General features: G+C 44.7%; 1 protein-coding gene across 1 annotated transcript in view; it reads right to left on the minus strand.

Annotated features, from left to right (window-relative positions):
- Nucleotides 1-13,322: 13,322 nt before the first annotated feature.
- KIN (Kin17 DNA and RNA binding protein) overlaps nt 13,323-19,300 on the minus strand; it is a 149,793-nt gene continuing 143,815 nt past the window's right edge. The window contains exons 11-13 of the mRNA XM_086918961.1: nt 18,846-18,945; nt 14,193-14,293; nt 13,323-13,586 (exon numbers count right to left, since the gene is read on the minus strand). Of these exons, the coding sequence (XP_086775087.1) occupies nt 13,524-13,586; nt 14,193-14,293; nt 18,846-18,945 (264 nt within the window). The 3' untranslated portion in view covers nt 13,323-13,523. The remainder of the gene's footprint in view (nt 13,587-14,192; nt 14,294-18,845; nt 18,946-19,300) is intronic.

The raw sequence follows: 19,300 nt of genomic DNA on the forward strand, positions 1-19,300 counted from the left end.
CCCCTGATCCGACTTTCCAGGTCTCGTTTAATTTTGTTACTACTCACTGGCTTCCCCGCTGCCCCCCGACGCCTTGTATTACCTATGAGTTTCCTAACATTGCACTCAGAGGTCCCTCCCGTTCATGCACAAAAAAAAACAATATAAATTTATTACAGTATCCTGCGTTGCTAAGAACTCTATCCTGAATCGCTGCCGGGCCTCAGGGATGGCGGAAGAGCTGTGATATATAATGGCGTACTTGCTTTTATTTCTGTTAGCGGCCGGCCCCTGGGGTTGTAGGCCCTCGTGTGTAACTTTATTTGAATGCACAATAAAGTTTTTTTTTTTTTTAAATATAACAATCAGGTGTAAGCCAATTGTACCATATTTTAGGGAGTGAGCACAAGCACGTTAGCACTGATTAGCAGTGGTAAGGTGCACAGAGCCCTAAGGCTAACAAAAACAAATTCATAAAAACAGGAGGGAGAAGTTGGAGGAAGACCACTTAAAGGCTGAAAGGTCTAAAAGGTGTAACTCTAAGATTCCTGTGAGAAATAAGGTGAAATGTACCTTGTAATTTCTGATGAAGCCAGTAACTCTTACTGGGCATATTGGGAATTATTGGGTTTGTCGAGAATTCTGAGAACTTTGCAATTGGTTTTATTCTTAAGAGTTTTGTCATTGTATTTTTAAACTCACTATCAAGACAAATGAAAGCATATTTCATGGAATGCAAGCAAGATATTAAATAAGTGCTGCTTTGCACGCCCTTTAAAGTACACGGTGTGCTACAATTGGCGTAAGCAACCCACTGAAGCCGGGTACTCTGTAAAAAGCTACTCAGCCTCTGATCACCTCCCATGACATCTGTGCATTTCTACATGATGTTTACTGCACCTTGCTTTCATGTCAACCAACTAGCACCTGGGGCTCCCTGCCACCACTCCCAGGAATAACTGCTGCCCTTTCTGGAGGATCAGCTCTCTCTTTCAGAAGCTCTAACGAGTACAACCTGCAGGTTTCTTGCCTCTTACATTGGTTTCCCAAAAACTGCCCTCACTCTGGCTCCCCACACTCTACAGTTCCTACCCACTGCAGTCAAAGAAGGGAGGGATATGGGGTCACTTCAAGCGGGAACAGGGTTGCCGATCCACACCTGCCGTAACCCATTCAGGCAAGGAGGGGGGTACCTAAGCAAGCAGTCTGTTGTAACTGTCCCATGGTTCGACCCACCTCCCCATGCTCCCCCTACGCCACCCTCTCCTCTTGGTACGGCCCGTGCTGTCACCTTAAGGCAGCGATAGAATGTTGGTGTGAGACTAAGCCGTCAAGCTGGGAGCACCTGTGTATTCAAGAACTGAATAAACGTTTCTGAACCCTCTATGTGTAGATCTTCCTTACTACACAGTACCTCATCACTTCTCTGCAGGGTTGGATTGGGATTCAAAATCGGGTCAAGCGCGCTAAAAAAAAGTGGCCCACATTTGTATATTGCCTTTCAGCAAAACACTGCTTCAGCAAAATTTGATAAAAAAGGGAGAGGGGGTTAAAAAAAATGCACAGATTAGTTTACACTGGTGAAACACACCTGAAAATAAGTGAGGCCACTTTTGCTCAGGCCCCCTGCCATCTCATAAAATTCATATAGTTATAATCACCTGTTTTATCAGTACCTATATGATGTATTTTCCTGTATATCGTTTTTATAGACGTTTTATGGTTTTACACAATGGTATTTTCCACCTCGGAGTCTCTAGGACAATGGTTCCACCTTGGAACTCTAAAGAGTGCACGATAAAATGTTGGTAGAGAAGCTGAGGAGAGTTGGGCATGGTAGTTGGGAAACTCCTGTACTGAAATAAACCCATGTTTCCTCAGTCTCATATTTGTCTCCTGGATTTCTTTACTTCATTTTGTCGATGATTGAGGACTACTGCACAGGGGGCAGCTGTGGTTTCCCACCCCTGCTACTTTTCCAGTCTAAACTGCCTCTAGGATGTGCCTTACCTGCTCCTGAATTTGAACTTCACCTGACTCTTTCCTGAGTTCCTGTTCGTGTTGGACACTACTGCCTTTTGCATTGGTTGTGTTCTCCTCCACACCATATTTAATGTCACAGTCTTTATGATGGTTTAATTGACTTGAGGTCTGACTTGCCAAAGCTTGTCCTTTAAGCTGTGATGGCCTTCCCCCAGCGTATTTGCCTGGGTGTTTGTGGTAATCTTGTTAATTTTTGCCTCTCGGAAGCTTCTGTGAAGGTCCTTTTCGGGAATAGCTCATCTCCACCTTCCTCCTCTCTGTAAGACTGCTTGAAAATTGGATCCGTACCTACACGCATTCTGTAGGAACAACCTATTTCACTTTCTGTCTACTCAATTAAACTCCTCAACCAGATTTCCCCTGGGGTGTCCTCTCAGTGGCTACGCGAAGGTCCTGAAGTGTCTCTGCTACCACGCCTGCTCTGTTCAAGTCTTCCCTACTTGAGGTGTCTCAGGCCCGCATCTGCTCTGTCAATTCTTCTCTCCGTGAGACATTTAAAGACATTACCCTCTGTTGTTCCTCTCACAGGCTAGCCTTCCACCTCTCCAGCATTCCTGCTTTTCAGTCATCAGGTCACTTTTACTGCCTCCTCCCTCCTGTGTCCCGCCCACTACTTGTGATCACTTCTTCGGAAATTTTTCAGTGCCCATGTGGAGAATGTGTGTGAGGCAGTGTCGCTCGTTTTTCTATACGACCATCAGGCGAGTTACAATTCTTTTAATTGTTTGTTTGGTGCAACGTCAACATTGGATACCCATCTTCACATGCTGAAAGGCACAGCATGTAGTTGCCTGCAGCTTTCTATAGTTTTTGCATGCGCTGACAGGCACAGCATACCATTGTCTTCTATAGTTATTTTACATTGGATAAACATTGCTACACGCTGACAAGCACAGCTCATAGTAGCCTGCAGCATTCCATATTTAAATTGTTCGTTGACAGACACAGCACAATAATCAACTTCAACCTTTCTATTCACCTCACTTGGATAGGCACAGCTGTTTATCTTAACTTACTCAGAGAACCTTTGTCTTCCTGCAGATAGACACTTCTACATTTTTTTTATTTTTGCCTGCAGCATTCTCACAGAGACTTCTTTTCATCCTGTCTTCCTACATATTACTGTCATCTTGTATTCATAAGGAAGTGTCCTTGATACATCCTTATGTATCATAATTGTTTTGTTGTTTCCTTATACAGTCATGTCAGTAGTGAATATGAATCAACCCCCTCCATTCTTAAATGTAGAGGGTGAACCTGAAATCTCTTGGGACAGATGGGTTTAAATACTCCATTCCTATTTAATTGCTATAGGTGGAGAAACGTTTTCCTCTGTAAGGAAACAACATATATTATTACACAAGTTGGGTATCCAAGGAAGGAAAGTTTATGAAGATCTAGCTGACAATGGTGAAGAAGAGGGAGAAGGTGATGTAGATGCGTTTACCACCACTTTAAGGAAATTGGGTACTCATTTCAAGGGGGGCTGTTAGCTACATGCGAATTTGGAGCCCTCACAGATTCCCTCATTAGGGATCAATTGGTTTGTTGCACCAGTGACCACAAAGTACAAGAGAGGTTGTTGACACAGAATCCCGGTCTAGGGTAAGCGTATCAAGCACACTGCTTATTGTGTGAAAGAAATCAAGAATAACGAGGACACCCTGAGTGATGAGAGTGATATAACTGAAATAAAGGATGACAACTTTTCAGAGTGCAAGATACACACACTGGGGTCAAATCTAATAAAAGGAAGGAGAATGTCAGTTGTTACAGATGTGGGAATGATCATCATCTTGCTAATTTCCCAAAGTGTCCTGCCAGAGGGGTTAATTGTAGAAAAGGTAATAGAACTGGGCATTGTGCCAAGATGAGCAAGTCTAAAAAAGCAGGAAAAGCTATACATGTAGAACATGAAGAACTCAACATTGATTCTAGAGATAATACATTTGTATTTCAAATGCACAGTCAAGAGGAAGAAGAGAGGGTTAGATATCCTGTTTGTGATATACATTTAGATGGCAAAAAAGTGAGTGCTTTTGCAGATTCTTGTTCCCCTTACACCTTAATTGACAAAGAAACCTTTCAGGGAATGTTTAAGGAAAATGAGTTCACCTTGGAGAAGTCAGATATACATCCAGGAGGGTATAACAAGAATCTCATTCATTCAAAAGGAACGGTGAGGATGCACATCGCATTTTAATGGAGGCACACCATAGGAAAAGTCTACATAACAGAGAAGATGAGTTATTTACTGGGATGGAAACATCAGAAAGATTTAGGTATCACACTTGACCCCAACAATAAGAAACAAGTATTACTTGTTGAAAGAACCTTGGTAGGAGTGGATGTATGCAAAGAATTTCCCGAAGTCTTCACTTATGAGATAGGAATGTTAAGAAACTATGTACACAAGATTAAATAAACAAATGATGCTGATCCGGTCGCACACAAGACCAGGTCCATTCTTTGTTGATGTGTCAACCATTAAAAAAAGAACTAGAAAAATTGGAGGGGCAGGGTATCATTAAAGCTCTGGAAAGTTCAGAATGGTTGTCCCCTATTGTGATAACGTCCAAAAAAGAGAGGAAAGACATCTGCATGTGTGGACTTGAGGAGTTTAAATGCTAAACATTTGGATGGACAGGTATACGCTTCCCAAGATCAATGAAATGTTGTCTATTATTAATGGAGCTAGGTACTTTTCTATGTAGGACCTCTCATCCTTTCGGTACATCCCAATTCTTAAGAATGCCGTTTGGGCTGGTTTCTGCCGTGGCAGCCTTCCAGAGAATTATGTAACATGTATTGGGAGGAGTGGATACGACTATTTGTTTCCGGGATGATATTCTCATTTATGGCTCCAATGAAGAAGATAATGACAACTTGAGGAAAGCGTATGCTAAGCTAAGAGAGGCTGGTTTCACCATTAAGAAGAATGAATGCAAAATTGGGGTAGCATCTGTTGACCTTCTAGGTCACACCCTTTCCACTCAAGGCGTGAAACCTAAAATGGATTTGATAGAGTCAGTAATTGAAACTCCCACTCCCGACAACAAAGAAGAAATCAAATCTTTCTTGGTTAAGCTGAGTACATGTCAACATTTGTTAAGAACTTTTAGGAGCTAGTATTAAACATCTGTTGAAAAAGGGGACACATTTAGAATGGTTGCCAGTCCATAACCGTGTGTTTATGGATTTAAAAAGAGCCATTGTAACAGCACCTTGGGAATTTTGATAGTTCTAGGGATACTTTTCTTACGACGGATGCCAGTTACAATGGCATTGGTGCTACGTTACCTCAAATGGAAGGAGGCAAAGAAAAGATCATAGCTTTTGCCTCTAGGACATTGAAGAAAGCACAAATCAACTATTCCACAACTGAGAAGGAGGCTTTGTCATGTTTTGGGCCACTAACCACTTCTAGTATTTTTTGTGGGGTATACCTTTTGTACTAAGAACAGACCATAAAGCCGGTACTCGTAAGCTGGTGGCAGCACTTACGAGGTCCCGCTCGAGCATTTGGGGCAGACTGCGAGCCTGTTTGAGGTGTGGAGCTCTTCTGCCACTCGTTTTCGCTCTTAACCTTTCTTATGCTTTTTTAAAAATGAAATAACCATCGTTTTTGAATACTTTTTAAACATTGTAACAGCCTTGCACTATTTGCCTGATTGGTTCTGGGATAACATCGCGGGTGATTTAATACCTGTACTCGCTCCAGGGTGTGCCTCCCTGCCCCGTTCCACCGCGGCTGACGTGCTGATTGTGTGGAGGGCAGGCGCCATCTTGGGTGAGGACCTGGATCCCGGTGGGGCCGCTCGCTGCGGTCTAGCTGCAGGTGGGGCTAAGTTACAAATTGAACAGAGGTGTGTGGTGCTACGCGGTACTCGTAAGCTGGTGACAGCACTTACGAGGTCCCGCTCAAGCATTTGGGGGCAGACTGCGAGCCTGTTTGAGGTGTGGAGCTCTTCTGCCACTCGTTTTCGCTCTTAACCTTTCTTATGCCTTTTTAAAAATGAAATAACCATAGTTTTTGAATACTTTTATAAACATTGTAACAGCCTTGCACTATTTGCCTGATTGGTTCTGGGATAACATCGCGGGTGATTTAATACCTGTACTCGCTCCAGGGTGTGCCTCCCTGCCCCGTTCCATCACGGCTGACGTGCCGATTGTGTGGAGGGCAGGCGCCATCTTGGATGAGGACCCGGATCTTGGTGGGGCTGCTCGCTGCGGTCTAGCTGTGGGTGGGGCTAAGTTAAAAATTGCAATGGCCGGCCGGATGCGCAGCGGGCGTGCCATCGGCGCGCCAAAGGCGCACCAAAGGAAAGCCCGTCTGCGCCCGTCCGCGCCCCGGTCGGTCCTAGGGCCAGCTATGCTTCCCAAACTGGCCAAGACCCGGCACCAGAGTGTGTTCGCATAACGCGCAGATACACACAGAAAGCTCTGCTTGCCATCAGAGAGTCCAGTAGCACGATGACAGGTCACAGGGTGGATGTGGCCAACCCCACGAGGACATGTCCGGTCTGTGACTTCTGCTTACTGGCTCCAGTGCCCGTCCCCGCATCCGCCACTAAGGGGGCCCTTAAAATTCAGGCAGCTCTTATTAATGCTCGTTCCATGGTGAAGCACTCGGCTGACATTTTCGAGCTACTGACAGAGGACACATTGGATGTCTTGTTTATCACAGACATATGGATGAATGACTCTAGTGCCCCAGATGTGGAACTCTCAATACCCAGAGGGTTCAAGCTTATAAGGTCAGACAGGGGAAATGGCCGAGGTGGGGGGATTGCGGTGGTATTTAAGGAATCCTGGCGTTTTACCAGTGAAGCTAGAAGAGGGGGGCGGAGGGAGAGGCGCTTGATTTTGTGCTGACCATCTCCCCTCACTTTACCCTAGGGGGGATTCTGGTCTACAGGCCTCCGGGGCCTCCGGGAGCCTTCCTGAAAACGCTGGGGGACATTATTGTGCCACGATCCCTTAACTACCCCAACTACCTCCTATTACGGGATTTTAATATACACTTGGATTCACCTTCCACCCCGGAGGCTCGGGCCCTTCTGGATGCCCTGAACCTTGCCGAGCTTACCCAACATGTGCGACTCCCATCACATGTGGGAGGTCACATTATTGACCTGATCTAGACCAACTTCCCTGCATCTCCCTGCGATCCTAATCCCATGACCTGGACTAATCACTTTCTGATCAGGTTCTCCTGGGAGGCCTCTCGGCATGGCAGACATACTAAGCCTGCCCCTGGTGCACAAGCTAAGAAGGTTAATCTTCCAGCACTCTCAGAGTTCTTGGGTCAGTCCGGACCCCTTCCGGCCACGGATTTGGAACGGGCAGTGGCCAACTTTGATCACTGGATCAGTCAGGGTGTCAGGTCCTGTGTTAAGGGTCAGCGGGGCAACTCCAGGCGCTCCTGCCCCCCGCAGCCATGGTATTCAGCCTCTCTTAGAGATATGAAACAGGACTGCAAAAAGCTGGAGTCTGACTGGCGTCAGAATTACTGTACCCTAGGCAAAGCGCTCCTTCGTGCTGCCCAGAGGGAGTATTATATGGCCATTAGAAAGGCAAAGAGCGATCACTGCAGGGAGGATTATGATGTCCCGAAATAACAGCAAGGAGATATTTACGATTGTGCGAAGTTTTATTTCCCTGTGTGCTGAACAAAGCACCCTTCCCGTATCCAATGAGTGGTGCGAGGAGCTCTCGTCTTTTTTTATCGACAAAATTGTTAAAATTCAAGAGAGTGTGGGCCACGTGGCTGGCACTTTGTATTTCTATCCCTCAGGCTACAGGGTTTCCCCTCGAGATGGAGCTGCCACGTTTGTGTCTTTTCTTCCCACTACTGAGGCGGATGTACTGGCGCTCTTGAAGGCCCTTAAATCGGGCTCCCCTGCGGATCCCGGCGCCGCGCGGGTCTTAGCTGGGGTAGCTGAGGTAGTCTGCCCAACAGTTGTGGATATGGTTAACCTCTCTCTACAGTCAGGGCCGGTCCCGGTGAAATGGAAGTGTGCGAAACTCCTTCCTCTCCTAAAGAAACCGACTCTGGACCCCTCGCAGCCGGCTAACTACCGTCCCATTTCGCTGCTTCCAGCTCTGGCGAAAGTTTGCGAAAAAATGGTGTTCCGGCAGCTAGAGGCCTTTGTGGAATCATCAGGGGCTTTGCATCCAGCGCAATCACGCTTTAGATTTGCCTAAAGTACAGAGACCGCTCTGGTGGAGATGTCGGAGGCTATCAGAGAGTGTCTGGATGGGGGCGGCAGGGCTACCCTCATCCTACTTAACCTCTTCGACACGGTACCCCACCAGAGGCTCCTGGACAGACTGTCGGCAGTTGGCATCTCGGGCCCGGCTTGGCAATGGATACCATCCTTTCTGAACGCTCACTCACAGCAGGTGTGCATGGCCTCGTGCTCCTAGTCGGTCAGGGATTTGGGGACGGGGGATCCTCAGGGCTCGACCCTTAGCCCCCTCCTCTTTAATATCTACCTGACGCTGCTTATCCAGCTGGCGGAGGAGCTGGGAGCCAAGGTGATTGCGTACGCTGACGACACGCAGCTTCTGTTCACCTGGAAGGATGATGTCCTGGACACTGACAGGGCGCAACTGTGCCTTGCTGCGTTGTTCTATTGGCTGGCCAAGGCTTCCCTCAAATGTAATGAGGATAAGTCTGAGATCCTTGTCTATGGCCACTTCCCAGTGGATTTCAGGAGCCGTGTGTGGCCTCCAGGATTCCCCTGCCCGGTGCCCACATTGGGTCCTGCAAAAAATCTGGGCATCTGGTTTAGTGAGGATCTCAGTTTTTCGGACCACATTAAAAAGCTTACGGGCATCTGTTTCGGGACCCTTAAAATGCTTAGAAAATTTCTCCCTCTGCTCCCTAGGGCATCAAGAGAAGTGGTCACCAGAGCCATGATTGTGTCAAGATTAGATTATGCGAATGCATTGTTTGTTGGGCTTCCAGCCTTTCTTTTGCAGAAGCTTCAAATTATTCAAAATGCTGCAGCTAGGCTCCTTTTTAACGCCCCTACGTGTTCCAGTGTGCGTCCATATCTGCGGGAATTGCACTGGCTTCCGGTGGCCCAGAGGGTGCAGTTCAAGGCGTTGGCGCTGGCACACAGAGCACTGCATGGATTGGGCCCTGTTTATCTTCGGAAACGCTTTGCATTCTATGGGACTGATCGGCATCTGCACTCAGCGGCGTTACGCAGAATGGTTGTACCACGCTTCCGCAAGGCTCGGCTGGGAGGAAAATGGATCTCGGTCAAAGCAGCGGAAGCCTGGAACCAACTGCCTGTGGGTCTTCAACATGTTTCGGTGTTCCAGACCTTCAAGAAGCAGCTCAAAACACACTTGTTAAGTTCAGTGCTCTAAGCTCCTGTTCTCTCATTTGCTCTTTCTTCTCCGTCGGGCCAGGACACTCTAAAGTAACAGTGCGCGTTACAAAAACCATTATAACATAACATAAAACACTTGTATCATTATTTGCATCAAAGGACATTGAGAAAACTACACCCAGAATTGGTAAATGGCTTGTGTCTTTGCAAAGTTTCAATTTTAAAATTGAATATGTACCAGGCATCAAGAATCAGGTAGCAGATTTTATTTCTCTTTTACCCATTGATAAGCAAACGGAGGAGTTTGAGGAAGATTTTGAGGTTTTACAAGTTGCCATCCCTGCTATTTTGAAAGAAGATTGGGAAATCCATATTTCAGATGAGGCTTCTTTAAGAGTCATCACAGAAAGTATCAAAAAAGGATAGCCCAAGAAATGTGGAGATCTTCCTCGCGAAATACAGCCATATTGGAATGTAAGGGAAGAACTTTCCATTGTGGGGATTAATGTATTTAAGTCTGACAAGATCAGTCCCCATGAAAAACTCAGAAGGCACATTTGTGAAATAGCTCATGAAGGCCATCTGGGAAGGAATCTTATGAAGCGCAAGCTTCAGTCAGGAAACTGGTTCCCTTATATGGACACCATGATAGAGGAATTGGTAAAAGATTGTCATGCCAGTTGTCTCAGTAACAAATCTAAAAGCACAAGGAAAACACCTCTGGAACCAGTGCAAATTCCCATTAAGGCCTGTGAAAAACTAGGCTTAGGCATTATTGGGCCCTAACAAATCTCAGGTCTGCAGGAAAGATTCATTTTAGTTTTGGTAGATTATTCTCTAAATGGATCACTCTCAAGTTAGTCAAAAAAGTGGACACTAAGACTATAATATGTTTTCTGTCTGAAGTGTTTGCTAATGAAGGTATACCTCACACCCTTATCACCGACAATGGGGTCCAGTTAGTGTCAGAGGAAATGAAGGAATTCCTTGTCAGTCTGGCCATCAAACATATTTCCACTCCCTTACATTGCCCCGTGCAAATGGGTTGGTGAATGCTGCAAAAGAATGATCAAAGATGCTTAGCAATTAGCGATCGTTGTTCATAAGCCCATTGTTCAGTCTATCAAAGACATGATATGGTCATATCATATTACGCCCGACAGTGTGACAGGTTATTCCCTTTTTGTCTATTGAGAGGGCGTAAACCAGGCTCTAGACTTACACCCAATTGCCTGTTTGAAAATAACTAATTTCAGTTGGATAGACAAGCGGCCAAGGAAAGAAATGTGCTTCATCAAAACAAATACATGGAAGACTATGATTACAGATAGGGAGCCAAACACAAATGGAGAGTAGGACAATGGGTCCCAGTTAAGAAACCCGACATTAACCAAAAAATGTAGATATCATGGCTGATAGACGCATGTGGAGCGTGGGTAGATTGGTTACCCATCCTGTGCAAGATAGTAGTAACAAGATTGTTAGTTGTGCATATGATACGTCTACCACCTTTGATGTTAAACGTAGTGGTAGGAACAGTGGCAGCTCCCCCATTGGGGCGTAGGGGCATCACCCCACTACATTCTTGCAGTGCGAGTAGGCAGAAACATAAATGGTAAAAACTACCATTTTATGTTTCTGCTTCTCGCACTGCGAGAGAGCAGAAGTGCCTGGTTGGGTGTGGGCGGGGAATGGTGGGTGGTCCTGCTGAGGGCAAGGGGGGTGGCTTGCCCTCTGTTGTGCGTACTGACTGTTTGGTCAGCCCTGGGGGTAGAAAAATATAATAAAAGGGAAGCCAACTGCTACATAGGGACAGTCTGGGAAAGTGGGCGTGCGCTGAACTGTGATTTCAGTAACCATGTGGGAGTTGGCCTTGTATTTTAGTGATTGGCGTGCGGTGCTTATGCTGATAAACATGAAAGACCCAGCTCTGAAGAGAAAACTACTGTCACCCTAACCATAAGTGATTAAACTTTGATTTGCCCATGCGCTCTCTTCTCTGGGTGGGACATTGTTTGCTGGGGGTGGAGGAGGGAGGAAGCTGACGGATAACCATTCCCTTGTGCTTTAACGGGCAGTGACTGTAAGCAACTCCGTTAACCCAGAAGCAGTCACTCGGTTACCTTTGCTCTTGTATTGCAGTGGCTTCATTTGTTAAACAGTGCCCACATTTATACTGTTAGCACTTTTCTTGTGCAAATTTCAGGGTTCACAAAACTTTGATGAATAGAAATTCACAACTAAGGCTGTTAACTTTGCGCTACATAAAACCCCCAAGGATAAATAAAAAAACATTGCCATTTACAATGTGAATAGCTCCAACAACTACAAGACCTATTGCAAAGTACAAAACATTGCCATTTACAAAGCTAATAGCTCCAACAAATGCGAGACCTATTGCATTTCAAATGCTTGTTTTCTCTAGCTAGTTGTTTCATGAGTGTGACCGGGAACAGCCACACTATGCTCTATTTTTTTATACGATTGCTTGCAGCCATATTTCCCTTGCCATTTTCGGGGACTATAGTCCTTCTACCCCACTCTCTAAGACATTATTAGTTTTTCTCTCCATTAAGCCACATCTTTCTTTTGTATGTTCATACATACATGTCCCTACTCATGGGCAAACCCGTGTGTACTCCTCAAGCAGCCATCTTAAGATATGGTTTTTATACAGCGTATTTCCTCTATTTCTTGACACATTTATACTTTTCCTCGCAGATGTATGTGTCTGCGGTGACGTATATGCCCACAGAAGATCGTCCTTGGAGCTGTACGTGTACCCAACGTTCAAGACTGCTGTTGTGTTGGACGTTGAGTTTCCCTATGTTTTCACCAGCCTGCCAAAACTCATGTGAGCACGAGTTTTTCTAAAATCCTCACTAAGGGTCTACTACAGTGAGGGTCATTTGACCCTCTGCCATTTCAGCCGGGTCAGTTACTTATGGTAGATCTCGTGCTGTACAGGATATTATTCTATTTTTCTAGGGGTTAGTGGGTGAGTACAGGACTGTTGGCCTTACTGAGACGTTATTGGAATTATTCTAATGTCAGCCTGCAGGGATGGTGATCTTCTTAATGAAATGATTTTCGGATTTTGCTTAGGAAAGACAAAGCAGGAAAGTTCTCTGTAGCTGTGATATAAAAGGGTAACACTACCCTGGTAAGGTACTTCGCCCTTTGTCCCTTACCTCCTTGTTTTCTTGAACCTGTCTCTTTATCTTGCACCTATGCATCTATGTACCAGCTTTTAATGTAATGTGTTAGTTATGGCTCGTTTTGCTTCTTTAATGCAAGTTGTTTCCGCTTTTGCTATCATAGCATATATTTTGATTTCTAAATAGTAAGTATACAACTTAATTTTATTTTAAGTAAAACAACATTTTAATTTCTAATTTATAATTTTAGTTAATAAGACCGTTACGGCTTTAGGTTGACGACAAACAGTCTTATCTTTCAAATAGATTTTTACTTTGTACAAAGGTTAAGGCAACTGTTCACTCCAAAATTGACCTTCATTTGATTCAACCCATGTCCTCCTGACTAGCACGGTCTGGTTATAACACATAAATAGGGATTTCATAGTCAGCTCTGTCTGATGAGGCAATCCCATTCTTGCTGTTCCTTAACAACCACACACTTTTCTCCTGCTTCTCCTTCCAATAAAAGCAATATCAACCCCATAATATCCAAGTATTTGAATTTTGGGTCACAAAATTATGTGAGCCACAGGTTACTTTTCATAGAATTCTTCTGAACTTTTGTGTACCCTGTGGCCAAATCCACTGTCAACTCAACATAAACACCATTATTTTCAATCTTGCGCAGTATAAGCTCCAAAGATCCCATTAAGAGCCTGATTGCATGCTTGTTAACAGGTTTTCAAGGCAACTTTGACCAGTTGAGTGATTACCCACTCTGAAGACAAAAGTACTACACGAAACAACAAAGTAGAAATATACAATTTTAATGCAGAACTAATTTGGACAATTTTTCCAAAAGATTTTGCATGAGGATAGTATTTAAATATTTAGTCTGTTTCTTTAACAAAAAAGTATATCAGATTGAAATAAAAACCCTGACATAGTAGAGTCTTGAGTATTCTTTGCTCCAGAAGTCCCGGCACAACGTTCTCTCTGTCCATATGCGTTCTCAGGCAAGTTTGGAAATGTCTTCGTACTGGATCCCTTCAAGTTTACGCCCTTTTAAAGGGCCCTAAAAAGATATAATCATACAGCATCAAGTGAATTTATTTTCTATATGCTCCACATCTTTAGGTTTGTGTCGTCATGCCAGAGTGTCACAACAGGGTAGCAGAAATCCCAGCTAATAGACAATCAAGACCTGTGATACTTATGGCGAGTCCTCGGTAGATAGGGAGACAACTAGCTGCCATATTCCGACACTTTTAAAGGAAACTGATCTTTTCAGAGCTCAGCAAGTTATTGGAAGCAAGATATCAAACTGAACCCTTCTAAAGGCATTGCAACACTGCAGCTTCTTGTTACCAATAAGACAGCAATGGTAGTTACCTGCTATACGCCCTCAAGCTACGCCCCAGGTACTCTGGTCTGTCCTAAAGGAAACTATTTTTTAAAAGGTACAGACACTGTGCTAGGGAACATGCCTGTAAAAATAAATGTATTACTAATGAAATTATTCAATAAACTATTATACTTAAATAGCTATCTATAATCGGGCCTGGAAAGATTCTGTATAGTTCAGTCTTGCTACATTGTTTGATATCTCAAAATTAATGTACATTTATCAAGTTCCCCTTATTCCTGGAAGTATGTACATTTCAACTTAAAACATACGTACAGAGTCAATAGTTACTGTGGCTGAGAATTTCTTCTCATCAATACAATCCAAGATGCCTTCACTTCCTCTGTAACCTCCGTTCAAAATACGAATCTTTTTCCCTGATAAAACAAAACGAATGGAAATTAACATGTGAAACACAGCATGTAACAGAAAGCCATACAGAACTAAAGTGAGGAAAGCTATTTGGCATATACTGTAAATGAATATCCAACTGATATATATCTCTCTCCTCTCTCTCTCTCTCTCGTGCCTCTTTATGCCAGCTTTCTACTTTCCACTCTCATGCGTGGAACTCGTTTGTGCTTGTTTTCCACTTTCCACTCTTTTGCTTTGTGCCAGATTTTTCCTTCTTTGTGCCCTTGGTTTTCCCAGTCCCGCTGATCCTTACCTGCATCTCCGTAAAATGCCTTCTCTCGCCTCCTGCACCACACACTCCCCAGTGCCGCCCCACTTAATGGCAGCCACTTTCCGAATGAAGCAAAGGCAAGCCAGCCGGCGCCCTGATCGCACACGGTGCCACAGACCCTGGTTCAACCAAACGCCTCCACTGCACAGCCTCCAACCTGCAAGCACTGACACAAGAAGCCACCACATCATCTGCTTCCGTGCCTCACTTCGCTCCATGGTAGGATCTTTCTAATGTATTCACCGCCATTTCACCTGCGCTGAAAAGCATTCCCCTGGGCGCCATACATGCCTCACCCCATCTCACATGCATGCTCCTCAACAACAGATCTCTCAACAAACATGCTGCTGAGATCTGGGAACACCACCTAGACACACCTGGACATCCTCTTCCTGACAGAGGACTAGCTAAACTCCACATCAGCACCCAGAATCGCAACAGCCATCTAACTGTTACAAGATGTACCACCAGGAGAGACTGATCAGACAAGGAGGAGGACTTGCAGTCATCCATAAGGACTCCATCACCTGCACCACCTACGTCCACCGACGATGACACAATCTTAATGGAGACATGCACTTCCACCTTCGGAGAGGCAACAACACCTAAATCTAAGGTATCCTAGCCTACCAAACACCCAGACCACACGCCACCTGCAGCCATCTTCTCACAGACCTTATTAGCTTGAACGATTTCATCTTACCTGGCGACCTAGACTTCCACCTCAACGATCGAAAAGATCCCCCACTCCACGGACCTACTCGAGAATCTCGAAAAAAACAGGACTCGCCCAGATCATCCAGGGCCCCACCCATAACACGGGACGCATTCTCAACCCCATCTTCACAACTAGCAACAAAGTCAAGCTCAGCCACCTTACTCCACTCACCTGGACTGACCCCTCGATTGTCCACTTCTCCATTGATGTACCCCAACTCCCCTACTCCAAGACCACCTTCAACCTCAGACCTAGCTGGAACAAGGTAAATAACACAGACAAAATACAGAAGCCAGCTGGTACACTGAAGACCTCAGAAACTCCAACCAACTCTGCAAACAGATGGAGAAAACAATGGAGAACCAGTCGTGACACCCCCACAAGAAACTCCAACAAATCTGCACTCATGAAATACCACACCCAGCTCAATGAGGCAAGAAAAACAGCACTAGTCCTCACACTGGAAAACAGCTGCAACAATTCCAAAGAACTATCCAATATTGGCAAAGAATTCTCCAACCCTCTATCTGCTACCAACTCCATCATCCCTTTGAAAGACCTCTGCAACAACCTCTCCAATTTCTTCCACAACAAAATCCTCAACACCTACAGCGACTTCGACCCTCAGCACAAGACTCAAGAACTCATCAACCGCCTGCCCATGACCACTATATCGGAACACAAGATCACAAACTGGAACCTCCTCACACCAGAGGGCAGCACTGAAATCATGAGAACAGTGCATTCCAGGGTCCCACCACCCAGACACCCACCATATATTTAACCTTGGAGGAACTCTGATCAGCTCCAACTTGACCTCCATCATCATCACCTCCTTCTAGAGTAGAAATGTGCAGGACCAACAGGTCTTTTGGAAAAAACCTCCAGCAGACCCAAAGGAGCTCAGCAACTACAGACCCATCTCACTCCTGCCCTTCCCATCCAAAGTCATGAAGAAAGCAATCCACAAACAACTTTCCAACCACCTCGAACACAATCACTGGATATTTCACAGTCTGGATTCTGCAACAAACAGTACGGAAACTGCTCTCATCGAAGCAACGGACGACACCTGGACCATCATGGACAAAAGGGGAAACCGCCAAACACATAATACTTGATCTCTCTGCAGCCTTCGATACAGTCGCCCACAGCACCCTTATTACAAGACTCCATAACTTCGGAATACATGGACCTGCACAGAGCTGGCTAGCCTCCTACCTCGCCAACCCAACACAGTGGATCAAGGTCCTGCCCTACACGTCCGAACCGAAGAACCTCATTTGTAGAGTCACTCAAGGATCATCACTGCTCTCTTCAACATCTACAGGGCACCAATTGCCCACATCATAAAATTGCACAGAATTAACATTGTACCCTACGCAGATGACATCCAGCTCATCTTCTCCTTCACAGACAACAACCACACCACCAGGACCAACTTCAACACCTGCATGTTCCATGTAGCTAAATGGAGGAAACAGAAATGCTGAAAACTCGACACAGATAAAACTGAAGTCCTTATCTTGAGCAACAAGAGCTCTCCCTGGGACTCCACCCAGTGGGTGGCCATCAGGCCAGTCACCCACGTCCACCCCACTGCCCATGCCAAAATCCTTGGCTTCATCATGGATGACAAACTCACAATGGCCAACCAAGTGAACGCCGTCACCTTCGCCTACTTCTTCATCTGATGCCTGCTCTGCAAAATATTCCACTGGCTCACCATGGACACTAGACGTATGGCCAACCAGGCCCTCTTCACCCGTAGACTGGACTATGGCAACACATTATACGCCTGCATCACAAATCAACTTCTACAAAGACCCCTGATGACCCAGAACGCCGCTGTTAGACTCATCCTCAACATTCCCTGCAAAGCACACATCACAACCCACCTCAGAAAGCTACACTGGCTACCAGTCCAGAAGCGATGACAATTCAAACTGCTCGTCCATGCATACAAAGCTCTCCACAGTGTCAGACCTACCTACCTCAACCACCGCTTCACTTCTCCTCAGGCACATACCCAACATCCACTGGAGCAAGTCAGGAGGATGCTTCTTTTTCCTATATCACTGCCAAATCCTGGAACGACCTTCCACACCACATCAGGACCAGCCCTTTCTTCTCGAATTCCGATAGAAACTAGAACCCTGATTATTCAATTAGGAGCATGATCGGACTACCCACCTACCCAGCACCTGGATACCTCTTGGGTGATAAGACTGCTCTACAAATCCTCAAAACATACACAGGCTTCCCTATGAGAGGAGATATCTACTTACAGACTTCAGAAACTGGAGTACTGACAGCGAATCTTAGTTCCACACTGTGTGTTTCTAGGCAATTTACTTTTTCTCTCTTTGCCATATTTCCTTCATCTGTCAAAACTATAGTGGCGTACACAAGATTCACTTTTCCGGTTTGTTGCAAAAGAAAATTAATGGATTTAGAATTAAAAAAAGGGGGGAAACCTTACAAGTATGTAACGATGCACGTTATGCAGCTGTTAATAGACGTCTGTCGTTCAAACCTTGAAATCATCTGAGAAGCATTTGATGCCTTTTAATTTGTTGTGCACATCGTTTCATAACTTAATGAAGGTGGATGCCTTCATGCAGCAAGCCTATTGCACTGTAAAATAACTGATCTAATGAAATCTACTGATATTAATACAAAGGTCAGGGATTAAGAAGTAAAGCATAGATATTGACAGGAAAATGTGATCTCCAGATTCTTTGCAACACGGAAAGCCATATCCATTTCTATCTTAGCTTGCTAGTAAACACTGACAGCCAATCAGATGAGCAATTCACATTCATTTGTAAAGGCATGGTGTATCACGTGGTAAGTTGCAATTGTCATCATATTGACCATCTTCATTATGCACAAAGAAAGGGGGCACTTTCTTAAAGACTGAAAAGTTAATTCAACCCAGAAACAGAAATGAGAAAACCGTCAATTTAAATCTGCAGAGCTCTCAGGTTTCCCAGGTCCATAGTCTAACAGCCCAAGAATCTTCTTTCCATTTGGGGACATTGTCTTAATTTTCTAAACATATACATAAATACAGATCCAAGAAAGCAACGAAAACATCTGGATCAGATGGGATACTTGAGCATGACACTGAGAAACTTGAGACCTCTGAAGTTGTAACCATCTTAGCAGAATGACAGTTTTAAGCAGAAACACCAGCTTGGTCACAAATTTGGTAAAGAAGCCCTACTCGATCTACAAAGCCAGTATCTTGAATAAAGCGTCCAACATACATCATACAGGTCAGATAATTTCAAGATCTGTCTCTTGAAGGACCACTTCTAACACGGACAACTATTCCCCCCCATCCATCAAGTCCCCAAGGATCTAGTGGTCTATCCCCGGGCACATGATTGTTAATCATTCCCAAACTTCAGAATACTGTATGCTTATACGTTTCTCTGGCCTGGGTTCAAGTTCTACAAATACACATATACATATACATGCATGCATGCATGTATGTATGTATGTATGTATAGGAGGTTACCTGGAGCAGGGATTACAGTCTCCAGATGAGCTTGGTCCAGCCTCAGTTTGTCTCCAGAATCGATCATTTTCACAACTGCAGTGTATTTATTGATCACTTCCTGAAAATAATACACAAAGAATGAGCCAGAGTTTAAGGGACCTGAATGCAAGCATGAAACATTATGATTATGGTAATTCAAGTATTCCTAATTTATGCTTTCACTCCTTCACAACGTGCAGTAAATGCCTTTCACCACAGGTAGAAAAGATGTTTCTCCATATTAGCTGTTACTATGAACATTTTCCCCAGAGGATTCAGAAAACCCAAGGCTTGACATGGAACCAATTTGGTATCTCTTATGTACTGCCTGTAGATTTTCTGGAGATTACTATTACAATTTTGGAAGGGAAACAGGGAGTTGGGGAATACAGGAATTGATTTTAGAATTTGCCTTGGAAGACTATTCTTCGTTA

Source organism: Lissotriton vulgaris, chromosome 1_1 (assembly GCF_964263255.1).
Source record: "Lissotriton vulgaris chromosome 1_1, aLisVul1.2, whole genome shotgun sequence".
Taxonomy (NCBI): Eukaryota; Metazoa; Chordata; class Amphibia; order Caudata; family Salamandridae; genus Lissotriton; species Lissotriton vulgaris.